Raw genomic sequence first — 13,863 nt, 5'->3', positions numbered from 1 at the left:
CAATAAGTTATTTATCTCACGTGTTTTATAGTTCATTATTTAATGATGTCACTTACTCCATCAAACAATTATTAATTGGTCTTGAATAATTTTTTCGTTTTGATTATCTGCTGAAATTTTTAATGGTTAGCTGCTTTAATTTCATTAAAAAAGCGAGTTCTTATCTCTAAGTAAACAATTAATACTTATTCATGTTACAGCTATTCTATTATCTTTTGATTAAAGCTTTACTGCCAATGAAGATACATTATAAGTTTTAAAATTTTTATTTATTTTTTTTAGCTAGTGTACAAATGGACTAGTACTAAATAGTTTTAATTACTTACTAATAATACTTACGTTTGCATATCTGAAATTTCTTTAACAAGATATAATGTTTTTTCAGCTTTAATTTTTAATAAAATTATCCATATCAAAAAATCTTCATTTCTTTAAGACGTTTGATACAAATTAAACTCGTGACTAAATATAGTTTTTATTGAAATTTCTTTGGTTTTAAAAAAATTAAAACATTTTTGTTTTTACATTATTTTGTTTATTATTAATTGCAATTACTTTTTATTTTTTAAATCATAAGAACCACAAGTATTTTTGTGAACAGGGTACTTAAAACTAAATAAACGAGTTTTACGATTTATTTACTTAGAGTATCAATAGAAAGTTATGTATAACAAAACTGTAAAATAAGTAAGCAGCTAGTTATTAAATAAAAGTTTATTTATTCGCAAAAATGAAAACATTCATAAAAATAAGAAACACAAGCTGTAAAAATTTTAAGGCTTTATAATATTATTAAATTTAGTACAACTAAAAAGAACTTATAGCTTTTTTAACACATTTAAATTGTTTTTTAATACGCAGATATAATAACAAAAAATTATTAATACGAATGTTTTAACTAAAATATTATACAGTTTAAAATCTACTCATAATACACTTATAAACTTGCAACCGAGAAAAATTTAAATGTTTTTTTCTAAATATATCGAATAACTTTGGAATTATTTTTTTAATAGTATTAAAAAGCTTAAAATTTCTTTATTAACAGGCGGGTGGTTAAAAAAATACAAACGTTTTTTATCAGACTTTTAAAATAAAACCTCGTTTATCTGTAAGGTAGTGACAAACTTATCTAGTTACAAAAGTAACCAACAAGTTACAAGCACAAACTTGCATCTTTCATAAACATGTATAGCAGCACAATTATACGTAGAGTGAAATATATTTAATAAAAACTAAGTACTAGGCATAAGTGGTATATTAAGAATTAAAGCTAGGACTTTGTACTGTGTAAAGTTATATAAGTCATTTTGAAAAATAAGGCTAGGAAGAATAATTCAAGCACAAAAAAATTGTTAAACGTAAAAATTATAAATGTTTAGAACTCTGGAATATACGAAAAACTCAAATTTTTAGAAGTATTTGTTCTTTAGTTTCATAGCGTTAAAAAGTGAAAAACATACTTTAAAAGTTGGTTTTAAATAGAATTGCACTTAAACTTTTATACGTACAGAAACGTAACAAATAAACCGAAAACTTTTATTTTTTTAAAGCAATATTTATTAACTTAATTCTTACAAATCTTATTTTACCAAAGCTTGGTATTTTTAAATATCAAGTTTTACTCTTTTTTACAACATGTTCTTACGCATAAAAGCAATTAAGTTTTTATCAGCGATAAGTGTTATCAGCGAAAAATTCTTTAAAAACAAATCGCACCTTCGCTTCAAAAACTAACAAAGATTATCAAAAGCCAGCACAATTCAAGTTTTATCTTTTTTAATGTTGACTTCTAATTTTTTATATTTTACTGTAAACTTGCTGACTTTTAAAAAGTTATACACAAACTTGTAACAAAAAGGCTTAAAAGGGCGACGAAAACCTTTTTTCAACGCTAAGCAACATCACAAGTGATCAGTTTTCCCTGTCGACCTTCACCTGTGCCTTTTCTGGCTTTTTTGGCGACGCGCCGTTTTCCATTGCCGCCAGTTTCTTCCCCTTGTGAGCTCCCACGTTCTTGGACGGCGTCGACACGCCGCTGGAGGACGCCGAAGAGCTGCTCCTCAGCGGGATCGGCTCCAAGTTGGTCGAGAAGTTGGAGCTGGTGCGGCGTGAAGCAGAGGTGGAGCGCCTGGAGTGGGGGTTGATGTGGAGGCAGTTGGGGGGAGGGGTGGCGATGGGCGACGGCGGGGTGGAGGTGATGTCGTCGAGGGGGAGGTGTTTCATCGGGTGCAGCCGCGCGTGACGGTAGTGCTCGTAATGGACTTGTGACGTCATCTCTTTCAAATCTTGCAGGTTGGTTCTGTTTTTGAAAAATCTTTGAGTTAGAGTTGCAGTTATGAGTTTAGTTTCTTTTTTTATGAGGCGTTAGTTTATAATCTTGTTATGAACTGAAATTATTAGTGTTTGTAAGACTTTGACCTTAAAATAGTTAAAAGTGTTTTTGTAATTTCAAAACACGTTTAATATTATAAAACTTTTGTTTAATGCGAAATATTTTTATGTGTAATTGCTTTATTCTAATCTCAAAACACAAAGTTATTGTTTTCGTTTTTTGCGATACTAGCTTTAGTTTAGTTTAAGCCATACATATTATTGTTTTTGTTTGTAACAACACAGTTCTGGGAAAAAATAGCACTACAACTTAAGCCTTCGTTAAAGCTTTAATATTTTAAACAAGCCTCTTGCGCTGCGAAAATCTGCTTTTCGGATCAATTTCAAATTAAAATAGGCGCGGGGAAAAAGAAAATCTGAAAAAAATTGATGCTTGCCAGCGAGAGGTTTCCGGAAATTGTTGTAGCAGCCAAGCAGCCATTCGCTTTCAACTGCAAATTACACCGTTGCCATACAAAGAGGCATTCATACGTCACAGTGTACGAAAGTTATTTTTGAAAGTATGTTTTCGTTTGTTTACGTTCAGCTGCAACACCGTGCCAAAGGTCAGCAGGTATATTTTTCATTTGTGAATTTAGATATTAGTAACGGCCAGAAGCTTAAATAGTATCCTTTCTTGTTTGTATAGCTTCAGCTATACTTCTTCTACTGTTAGTAATACATTTAACTTTTTTTATAGTAGTTAAGTATAATATTTAAATTAAAAATCGAAAATAACAATGAAGTTATTGTGCCCTAAAGTGGGATAATTTACGAAATTATTTAGCAAAACGGAAAGAAAACATATTATCAGTAATTTGATAAAAATTATTCGAAGTAACTCAATGCTCGGTGCACTTTTGGTGAAATTAAATGTATGATGTCATTTAAATATCATTAACTACACAGTGGTGAAAAAAAAATTGTTTGATTGGAGAGCAAATGCTTTTTTTTATAAATTAAGCACAACTTTATGTTGTATTGCAGTTTGCTTTTGCAGAGCACACTGAATGTCCATACTAAAAGTTTATTGAACTAATTATATAAAAAAATATGTATCTAAGTGTTTAAATTTTTTAATGAAGATGTAATAAATTACAATTATTAATTTGCGAAAACAAAAAATATGAAATAAAAAAATAACACTCAAACATAGTAAGTTGTAGAAATTAATAAAATCATTTTTAAATGTGTCTAATTACTAGTAATTTATTATAAAGTTAATTCATAATTTTATACAATAGACAAAAACTATTTCTACTTAATTTTTTACTTAAATTTAACAAAGTTATAACTGTTTTTCATTACTTTTAAAACTTACTAATATCAAAAGTTACTGAAGCACAAATTGATTGTTTCGTTTATTTAAAATATTTTGTACACTAAATCAAAGTCTGCTTTTACACATTTTTAGTAAAAACATATAAAAGTCGTACTAGGTTCTACAAAGATGAATTAAATGCCAATTTTTTTTTAATAACCTGATGATCATGTTCCTCAGTGCTGAAAACTCGCAATGGTCCTCATTCTCCACTTCCACGATCCCCCACTTGGTTTTCCTTCCCAATACTTTACTCCCGTTGACATCGTGCCTCGCCGACGAACCGACAATAGCAAATGGGAGCATGCTCTGAATTTTATTGTAATTTTTTATATAGATTTTCAAGTTAAAAACATGAAAATTTTTATCTGCTGTTATAAGAACTACATGTATAAGTATTCACATTTGATTGAGAAAATACTCTGTAATAAAAATAAAAACTTAAAATGCTAAAAAAAATACTTTTGAGATATTAAACGAAATTTTGAGTTGCATAACTAAAAACAAGATAAAAAATTGTACAGCGCACTGTGATAAATTAAAGTTAAATTGAAAAGCTTTTAGCTCTTTTTGCATTTTTACTGCTCTGTTTTTTTTACAGCATCGACCTTTCCGACATGTAATTTACATTGCAACAAAATTTTTCTTATTTTATAATCATTGTTTTCCTATGTTGCTATTTCCACATTTATTTTTTGTTACAAATCAAGGTTTACAAAAATATTTTTTTAAGTTTTTTTATTTTTTAGCCAAGTCTTATACTTTAAAATTATTTTTTAAACAGTAAAGTTAGATTCTTTTTTTCATTTTGAAAGTAATTTAATTTTACTCTCACATAAAACCAAATTATTTTCTTAGTTTTATATATTAAAACGAAAAAGGTAGTTAAACTTAAGAAATAAATTAAATCCTAGTTTTATAAATTATTTACTTTGTTATAGAGAAATAAAATGTTTGAAAATAAAAATTATAAAATACGTCTTTTATAAGTTTAACTACCTTTTTCATATTATTATATAAAACTTAGAAAATACTTTTGTTTTATGTGAGAGTAAAATTAGATTACTTTCAAAATGAAAAAAAGAATCTAATTTTACTGTTTAAAAAACAATTTTTAATTATAAATAAATTGATAAGTATAAAGTATAAAGTCTTTGTTAAAACTTTGTGATCAATATGCATTTCGGCATTTTTATCACAGTATTTTTTTTCTAATACATTTGAGTTTAGCATTTAGTTTACTTTTTATATAATAAGTATAGTTTGATGTACATGGTAGAATACAACAACAAAAAAACTTACACAAAAAATTGTATTGCGAAATAATATTTACAATAAAAACGATTTCCTCAAACAAATTTTATACAACATGCAATAATTCGATATGTAATTATAGTATTACCTATAATTTTTTTACCTGTTTATGGTACAAGGAAAAACAACAAACAATAAGTTTTCTTTGTGAGCGCTTACAAAGAAAACCACGTGTTTTTATTTATAATTGACAAATTTATCTTTTTGTTCACAATAAAGCAGACATCAACCAGATTACATTGTAATCCAGTTAATGGCAGAAATAAACAAACTTTAACTTTCAAGTCTAGACCTGGTAAATGCAACACTTTGCTTATTTTTCAGCATGTGTTACAAGTAATTTTGTTTGCATTTAAATTAACCACAAAACAGTTATTCAAACTTTTCAAAACTCTAAATAATTTTTTTATAAAATAAACTAGTATTAATTAGTTTCATTTTATAATGTTTGCATTACGTTTTTTTAAGTTAATAAAAATAATTTTTAAGTTTTGTCGAGCAAAATCAGCTGAAATTTTATTAAATGTAAACAAAATATTTATATATCAATGTTTATACCACTATCTGATAGGTTTTAATGAACTTACAAGAAATTTTAAAGTTCAATGTTTTCTTTATTTATGGATTAATAAGATCTGTTTGTTATAAAACTATTGTTTTCTAAAATACACTTTAATTAAGAATGAACTTAGTTTATACTTATTATCTTTGTTGGAATAATATTTTTGACTTCAAAAACTTATATTTATCAAACTTGTTGGTATTGCAATAAAACTGTTAGTTTATATTAATGAAAATTAAATTTTTCAAATCTGAAGTCTATTTGACTGAACAAATATTACCAGTAGTTTTTTGTTTAGTTCTTTTTCTTGTTCGCTTATTTCGCTAGGCTCATTTTCTTCATCTATTTCGACATCGGGGTACACACGAATTCCATTTTCTTTCAGATTCTTTTGAACCTGCAAGACAAAAACAAAAAAATAAAACCCATATTTTTATTTTACAAAAAATAAATGGTATTTAGATACATATTGAAGAAAATTTTTGGACAATTTGACACATACGTGTTGAAATAAAAGCATATTTAAAAAATTATATTTTGAGAACTTAAAATCATTTTTGAAAAAATCGTTGCATAAAAAAGTTACAAGCGGAAATGTTATTAGGTTGTGTTCTATAACTTTTTAGCTTATTGACATTATATAACTTTTAGTTACGATTAGAAAAACTACCAACTTGTTTTCAAAACATTAGTAGTATTAATTTTAAGTTAGCGACTATAAATCAAATCTATACATCTGACATTTAGAATATAGTTATTGATGTTGTAAATTTTTAAGACTTTTTGTAAAAAAAAATCCTAACTTTGCTTTCATTTAACAATTTAAAGTCTTAAAACTACAGTATTTTTAATGGGTAATTTTTAATTTTTAAAACACTAAATTTTTTTTTGTCATAAATTGAAAAAAACAAGTTTTGGAAATATAGCCCTAAATAAAATAAAAGTCTTTAAAACTTATGTAAATTTTTTAATCTTCAAAATTGTAGAAAATAAACAGTAGAAAGTTGATAAACAGTAAAATAAAATAAACCTTACTTATTAGGCTGCTTGTTTTTATTGCTTAAGGTTAATTGTTTACAAATATCATACAATATTATTATTTTTTCTTTATCTTAAAAATATATTTTCAAAATTCCCAAGCGGTACATATAATACAAAACAATTAAGTGTAAAATAGTTTCTCACAAATGTGTAAGTTTCAAGCTTATAAGTAACTTAATTGTTAACTTAAAGTGTATTTTAAATTCTGTCAACATATCATGTATATATTTGAATTTAGTTTTTTGTTTTAAGTTTTTTATTCAAAATAACACAAAAATCTGTTAATTAAATAACCTTTATCCTGAATTCAAAAAAAACAGCTTATGATAAGAAAGATTGCACTTATTTTAAGAGCATAATGCACACCAAAATGTTACGTTTACATAAAAGTTGTGTCAGAAAGAACACAAAATAAGCTGTTAGCTTAGCAACGGTTGTCAGGCGCGCAGCTGTTTTCGTTAACATGACAACGGATCACCTGTTTACGGAAATATTCTCTTTCTTCGAGAGTCATCGAGTCGGATTTCGCAATGACTGGAATGACATTGACAACTTTGACAAGCTCTTTCATGGCTTCGATATCCATTTTTCGCAAGCTGTATTTACATAAAGCTAGCATAAACAAATGTTTTTACTTTATAAAACTTTTATATACAAAACAAGATATAACTTAATAGTTGCAGTACAATTAAACTTGCCAATTGAATAAACAAACTACTAAAAACAAGTTACAATTTTCTAATTAAGCGTTTCTAATCATTATCTAATTAATAATACTATCAGAAATAAATACAATTTGTTATATTTTGTTGATTGATGTTGTTTAAAAATTTGAACTAGATTTTATTAACTGTTTTAAACTTTGAGCATTATAAATAAAAATAATAAATAAAAGAATCTAATACTTATAATATTTTAAATATTAAGAACTTGTGGCATTTGAAAAAACCTTTAACCGTTTTCGTTTTCATTTTTAAGCATGGAGCATAATACACTCTAAAAAAACAAAATTAATTTTATTCTTTAGAACTAAAGGAATAAGTAAATACAAAAAGTTATATGCACTACATTTACTTGTTCACGTAAATGATTTATGACGTCCTTTTATACAGGAAACTATTTAATAAGTTCTATGAATTAGCCAGTTTAATTTAAACCCTAGTATGTACCTACTAAACTTATTTAATGTAACTAAATAATGTATGAAAAAATTAACTTTAAAAGTTATTAACTCAACAAAGCTTAATAGCTTTAGCTTGTTACCTTTGAAATTTACTAACTTTTTTTAATCAACTGTAAAGTTTAGTGTATAAGTTTTAAAAAACTATTTTATGTATTTTTGCTTCTAAAAAACTTATACAATTTATGTTTTAATTTAGTGTTATTTTCAGAAGTTTATAAAAAAAAATATGTTATGTTTTATTACTCTTTTACAATAAAAAAACTACATACTTCTGTAATTCATTACGATTATATAAACTTAAACCAGCTTAAAGTATAAATTTAAAAAAAAATACTGAAGTAAAATAATTGAACTAATATCTAGAGATTACGAAGAGCTTTAGTGCTAATTTAGGAATGTAGGTTGTAGTAACAGTGATTTTAAAAATATGCATCGAAGTTTGTTTTAAATAATTGTTTTAAGACAATACTTTTTGAAATATCAAAGCTCAAAAATATGGCAAGCTTTAAAATTAGTTAAAAGTTTATAATAAACAAAATCAACGTGAAAGATTGACTTTTTTTTTTCTTAAATAATCCGTTGTAAAACTATGTATTAGTGACAAAACATACTTTGTAAGTAAACTAACTCTTGTTTTATTATTAAATAATCTTATTCAAAATATTTATTTTTAAGAATAATTCTTCACTAAATCAACTAAAAAAAAATTAACCTTTATATAAGTATTTTTAACATTATAATAAACATATTATGCTTAATAATCTTACAGTTTATATATTAAGCTAAGTTTAATCATTTGTAAAAAAAACATTAAGTAAAATATCTTTGAGCTAAAATACCAAGTTTGCCTCAAAATCAAGTTAATTTCTTTTATAATAAGTTTTAAGGTAAAAAAAATTTCAGGTTTAATTTTTTAGGCATTTTAACTTTTTTTCAATCCTCTAAAATTGTCGTCTGAGCTTCTAATCTTTTTTTTGTTGTGTATCAACAAAGAGCATACTAAGCCACCTTATTTTTTTCAAATTAAATAAAAGTAGTAAACATATATTTCAGTTTTATTTCAGCACTTAATTTTAAAACTAAATCACAAAGTAGACTCTATTGTCAAAACTAAACAAAAAGCAACAAAGAGCATTTAAGTATAATGCCTTCTAAAGATATTTTAAGTTTTCCAAAACCTATGAAGCATATTACTGTTTCAGTTCAGCATATGTATTTTGTCCAAAAACTTTAAAGTTGTATCAAATTTAAAACGCAACGTAGACTGTAAAAGAAGTTACAATGCACTTTGGTATGTTTAGTATAAAGTGCGTAGTATAACTATTACAAACCGTAAACAGTAATTATAAAAAATTATAAGCTGTAGTGTTTATACGTGAAGAAATTTGAAAGAATTGTGCAAACAAAAAGTTTTAGGTTTTATAATTTTTAAAAAATTATTTTTTACGCTTAAAGTATGATGTGGAAGTTTATTTACTTTCATTTGGTAATAAAAACTGTTTTTTTATATATAATTTATAACTATTATTTTACAAACAACCTTCGAAATTTATAATTCTAAAAAAATTTTAACTTTTCTAATTAAAGCAGTGTACTACATATTTGTAAAGTTTAATACTAATTAAAAGGTTATGTTAAAACATTTATACCCAAGATGCATGTATATACCTTTTTGGATGATTTTCTGTTTTAGTAGTTATAAAAAGAATATATTAATTAAAGAAATCTATAATTTTAGCTAAAGTTTTATTTTGATTATAAAACAGTCTGTTTTTTTTTACACAAATAGTTTTTATGTTTAGGCAATTTTATAATTTATAACTACTTTAAAAGTATTTTCTAGCGTAAAATAAAAAAACATGTGCTTTACTCAAGCACAATTATAACAACGGCATACAGTTTAATATTTTAAAAGCATTTAAAAACTACAAAGTACAAAATAAATAAACAACAAACTAACTTGTGCGTCGAAGGAGGAATGAAGTATATGCAGCAGTGCACCCTAGTGTCGGGAATGCATCTTCTTCTTTTCACCGAAGTTTCTTCTTTCATGTACAACTCGTACTGCGCGTTTATGTACTTTACGATGGGAAGCCAACTGAAACAAGAATTTTATGTTTTTTAAAGCACCATTTTGATAAACAAAAAATAGTTTGTTTATAAAAAAGCGTGACTATTTTTACAGTTTATCGGTTGTTATTAGATAGATAGTTTTGTACAGTTGTTTGTTAAGCAGTCAAAGTAAGAAAAGTAATTCACTATTTAAAAAAAAATTTAATCAGTCGTCTACTTTATCTAAAATATAAGTTGCAAGACCTTTTTTAAGTTAGTTAACTAGTAACATTTTATCTGTGAATTTATTATCCTGGAAAAGACTGTATCCAATTGTGGTGTACGACTTGATTTTGGTACACAAAGTCCTAAGACCAATTATTGTGAGCGCTTTTTTGTCAGTAAACAATAATATTTTATGGTTTAAGGTGAACATTTTATCAAAATAAGTAATAAAAAAACAAATTTTTTCTTTGAACGTTTTACAAATCACTAAATTAAACTTCAGAGTTTTGCTAAAATATATTCGTAAAAAAAACATAAACTCATATGCATTACTAACAAACTTAAAAGGTTATTGGAATTATACTTTTGATATTTTTTTTTAAACTGTATAGTTTAACATTTATTCATAGTATTAAAACTTGTTTGACTTTAAGAGTTATACTCAATAAAAAAACTCAGGTAAACTAGTTTCGGAAAACAAAAAATACATTTATTTGTTTTTTAATATTTCTTTAAAACATGATATAACTAAACTCTTTTATGCTTAAATTTTAAACCTTACGTTTAAATTAAAGAAAAAATATTTAATATATTCAGCTTAAAGCTTTAATCATACATTTCCTTTATATTTTAAATTACAAAGTTATAATTTATTTAATACTTTTGAAAAAATATACAAAATTAAACTAATGATAAATTTTTCCAGTACTCTTTCCTAATTTAAATTACATTTGTTAAGAAAGAGTACTGCGAAAAACTTGTTATTATATATTTGCTTGGCTAGGATCTCTATTAGCAAACAATTAATTCAAATTTTGAGTATTTATTTAAATAAAGTTATATGTTTGGTTTTTGTACAAATCTTAACTTCATTACTTACAAACAAACACTACAAGGCACTTCAGTAATGTATTTTTAAACGGAGACTAGATTTTTGCTTTCCTTGTTTTATAATTGTTGTTTAACTATTACTCATGCATTCACTTAATTAGTTGCATTGGTTTGTAACATTTTCAAATGAAAATATTTTTGGCTCACATATGTAATTACTATCCGAATAGAGAAAACCTGCTTTATTTTTAAACCGTCTCGTTCCAACTATAAGCAGTCAGTAAACATAGCAAATGTTGGGTACGTAGTTTAAATCAGACAATTGTCAGTCGTTAATGGCAAACGAAATCACGTTTTGTAAAGTCAAAATACATATTACATTACATACTACGTTGATATTTTCTCTATTAGTCGCTACTAAACCGATAACGAAAAAAAAACAACTTTATTGAGTAGCACTTGAAAAGTTTTAAATCATTGTTTCGTCCTCATCAAAGAATTTTCTCTCTAATTGAAATGATTTTCTATTTATTTAAAAACTTTATATAGAATTCAAACTTACCACTTGGAATTGTCTATTTGGTCAGCGAATCCCGGTGTGTCAGTTATGGTTAGTTTTAGGCAAATTCCTTTTTCTTCAATGACTGTTTTAAAATGTTGTTGTTTAATTAGGCATGTTTTAAAAACTAAAACAAAAAACTTTTTATCACATTATTGTTTAATAAATATCACTTAGTTACATGCCAGCTATATTGACAAAAAAAAACTTAAAACAATTTCGAAACAAATTAAGCAAAAGCTGTTTCGTACAGTAATTTACACTGCACAATTGTGAAAAAGTGAAAGTTAACGAGTTTTTTTTTCGTTTTTAAAACATTTACTGTGGTAAAATTATACTAAATTACTTCGAAAAACGAAAATATAGGTGTTTAATTCAAGAAATTAAACTAATCTACTGAATAATTTTAAAAAATTTTGAAACATGCAGTTTTGAGCAAAGAATAAAAATTGCATGCTAGCAAATCAGAATTTAAACAAAATTCAGCTTTCAAAAAGTCACGTTTACAAGTACATGCATTACAGCAATTACTTTGCATTCGAGAGCTTCTTAATTTACTTTAAAAATTCATCAATTGTGTATAATGCAATTTTTGGTATGCTTAATCAAGTGCACTCTTTAAATCCCTAGACTTGTAATAATAATTAATATTTTAAACCTATATTCTTCTTTTAATATTAACAAACCGAACTACACAACTATATGTGGCAGAACAACTTTAACTAAAACTATATTTTGTGTCATTTAGTTTGTTTCAATTATAAAGTTAAACATTGAAAGTTAGTTAAACACTTACACTATTTAAACATTCTTTCTGAGCAATGAAAACTTAAATTAAAACATCTTAGCTCCTTTTTATATAAACTAAACTTAAAACAGAGTACAAAAAAGTACTGCTAAAAAATATAAGTTTTTTTAGGTAATTTTCTGTTTAACTTTCTTATTTTTATTTTTTGTTAAACAGTCTGCTAAATGTTTATTTATATTTACAACCACATTAGCATTATCAATATATGCTAAAAATCGAATTACCATGGCTGATAGATTGGATTGAAACTGTTTTAGGAATTTTTCGGTCTTCTTCCACACAAGACTTTCTGCTAACTTTTGATTTGAATATAGTGTTTACTAGTGTTGACTTTCCAAGTCCTGAGCCACCTAGTTCAAAAAAAACATTATAAACTTGAAGCAAAATATGTTTTTTTAACAAAATATAATAACCTAAACTTTGTATAGAACACTTGTCTTTAAGTATTTTGAAAAATCTTACCTACAACCATCAGGTTGAACTCGAAACCTCTATGCAGGTTTTTCATTCGAATTTGTTCAGTCAGAGTGTCTATTCCGACATACCCTTCTAAAACAGGATTCTCTGTATCAACTATCATAATGTAGAACAACAAGCTTAGTCTTTTTCTAAAATCTGCTTAAAATGAATTAAGCTTTAGTCTTTTATACATAAAATCATTATAACATAATTTAAATAAGCTGTATAACTACTTATTGCTTTATATTAAATGTTATCTGTTTAAACAATCATTAAAAATTTAATTAAATTTACTTCTTCTGTAATTGCAAATAATTTAATTTTAAGTTTTCTTTAGTTGCTAGGAACAAGAAAAAAGCATAAGTTTTTGAAAATATATTTTTTTCATTAAAATATGTAAAACTAACTTAAGTGTATAATGGTCAGTTTACGTATGTTTAATTCTTAATAAACTGACTGTTTTATAATAAAAACTTTTATACTACTATTAATTTTTACGTAAGTAACACATCAATGCAAAATAATAATTAAAAAAATTATTATGGTTGAAAATAAGCATTGTTTATTTTCAGTATTAAATAACTTTTATATTGATAAAGTATACCAATAAACTATGAAATTTACTAATTATTGGTAGTTAATTATTTAAAATTAAACTCATTTAGTTTGTATATTTATTTTAGTTTGTGATTTTTCTATAATATTGAAGTATTTAAAAACATTTTAACCAAAACTATTTAACTTTAAACTGTGTAATTATATTACGTCAATGTAACTATAAAAAAGGAAAAAAAAACATTAAGCTATTTTATTGTAGTGTTGAAAGTTTTATTTGTAAATTTAAATATATTTTTAAAGTTTTATAAACTGCCGAATTATTTGTTTAAACAATAAAACTATGTTGTTTTTTGTTTTTCAAACATAACAAAATACTTTTGTTGTTATTTTGTTAGTATATTTACAATTAAAACATAAACATGTAGTTTATGCGGTTTGAAACTTTTTCTCTTTAAAAACTACTAAAACTTTTTAGAACAAAAGGATTTAAGATTTTTAAATACATTCCTTATATGCTCAAAAATATCAAATCTATTTACTTTTCAGCAAAACAGCAAGTTTTTAACAGAATTTAAAA

At 25.1% G+C, this 13,863-nt stretch overlaps 1 protein-coding gene across 1 annotated transcript; it reads right to left on the bottom strand.

The window, feature by feature from the left end:
- Positions 1–989: 989 nt before the first annotated feature.
- On the bottom strand, positions 990–12,880 carry LOC145842530 (neuronal-specific septin-3-like). The gene is made up of 8 exons (XM_082949991.1): positions 12,732–12,880; positions 12,494–12,619; positions 11,465–11,546; positions 9,755–9,892; positions 7,090–7,207; positions 5,851–5,967; positions 3,855–4,003; positions 990–2,302 (listed from the first exon to the last, which is right to left on the bottom strand). Exons 1-8 carry the CDS (start codon positions 12,847–12,849, stop codon positions 1,915–1,917), a joined length of 1,236 nt encoding a protein of 411 aa, XP_082806117.1. The 5' UTR covers positions 12,850–12,880; the 3' UTR covers positions 990–1,914.
- Between the last annotated feature and the right edge of the window lie 983 nt (positions 12,881–13,863).

This window comes from Thalia democratica, chromosome 8 (genome assembly GCF_965202585.1).
Source record: "Thalia democratica chromosome 8, ktThaDemo2.hap1.1, whole genome shotgun sequence".
In the NCBI taxonomy this organism is placed as follows: Eukaryota; Metazoa; Chordata; class Thaliacea; order Salpida; family Salpidae; genus Thalia; species Thalia democratica.
The sequence above is the reverse complement of the archived record's forward strand: the minus strand, read 5'-3'. Positions and strand labels throughout refer to the sequence as shown.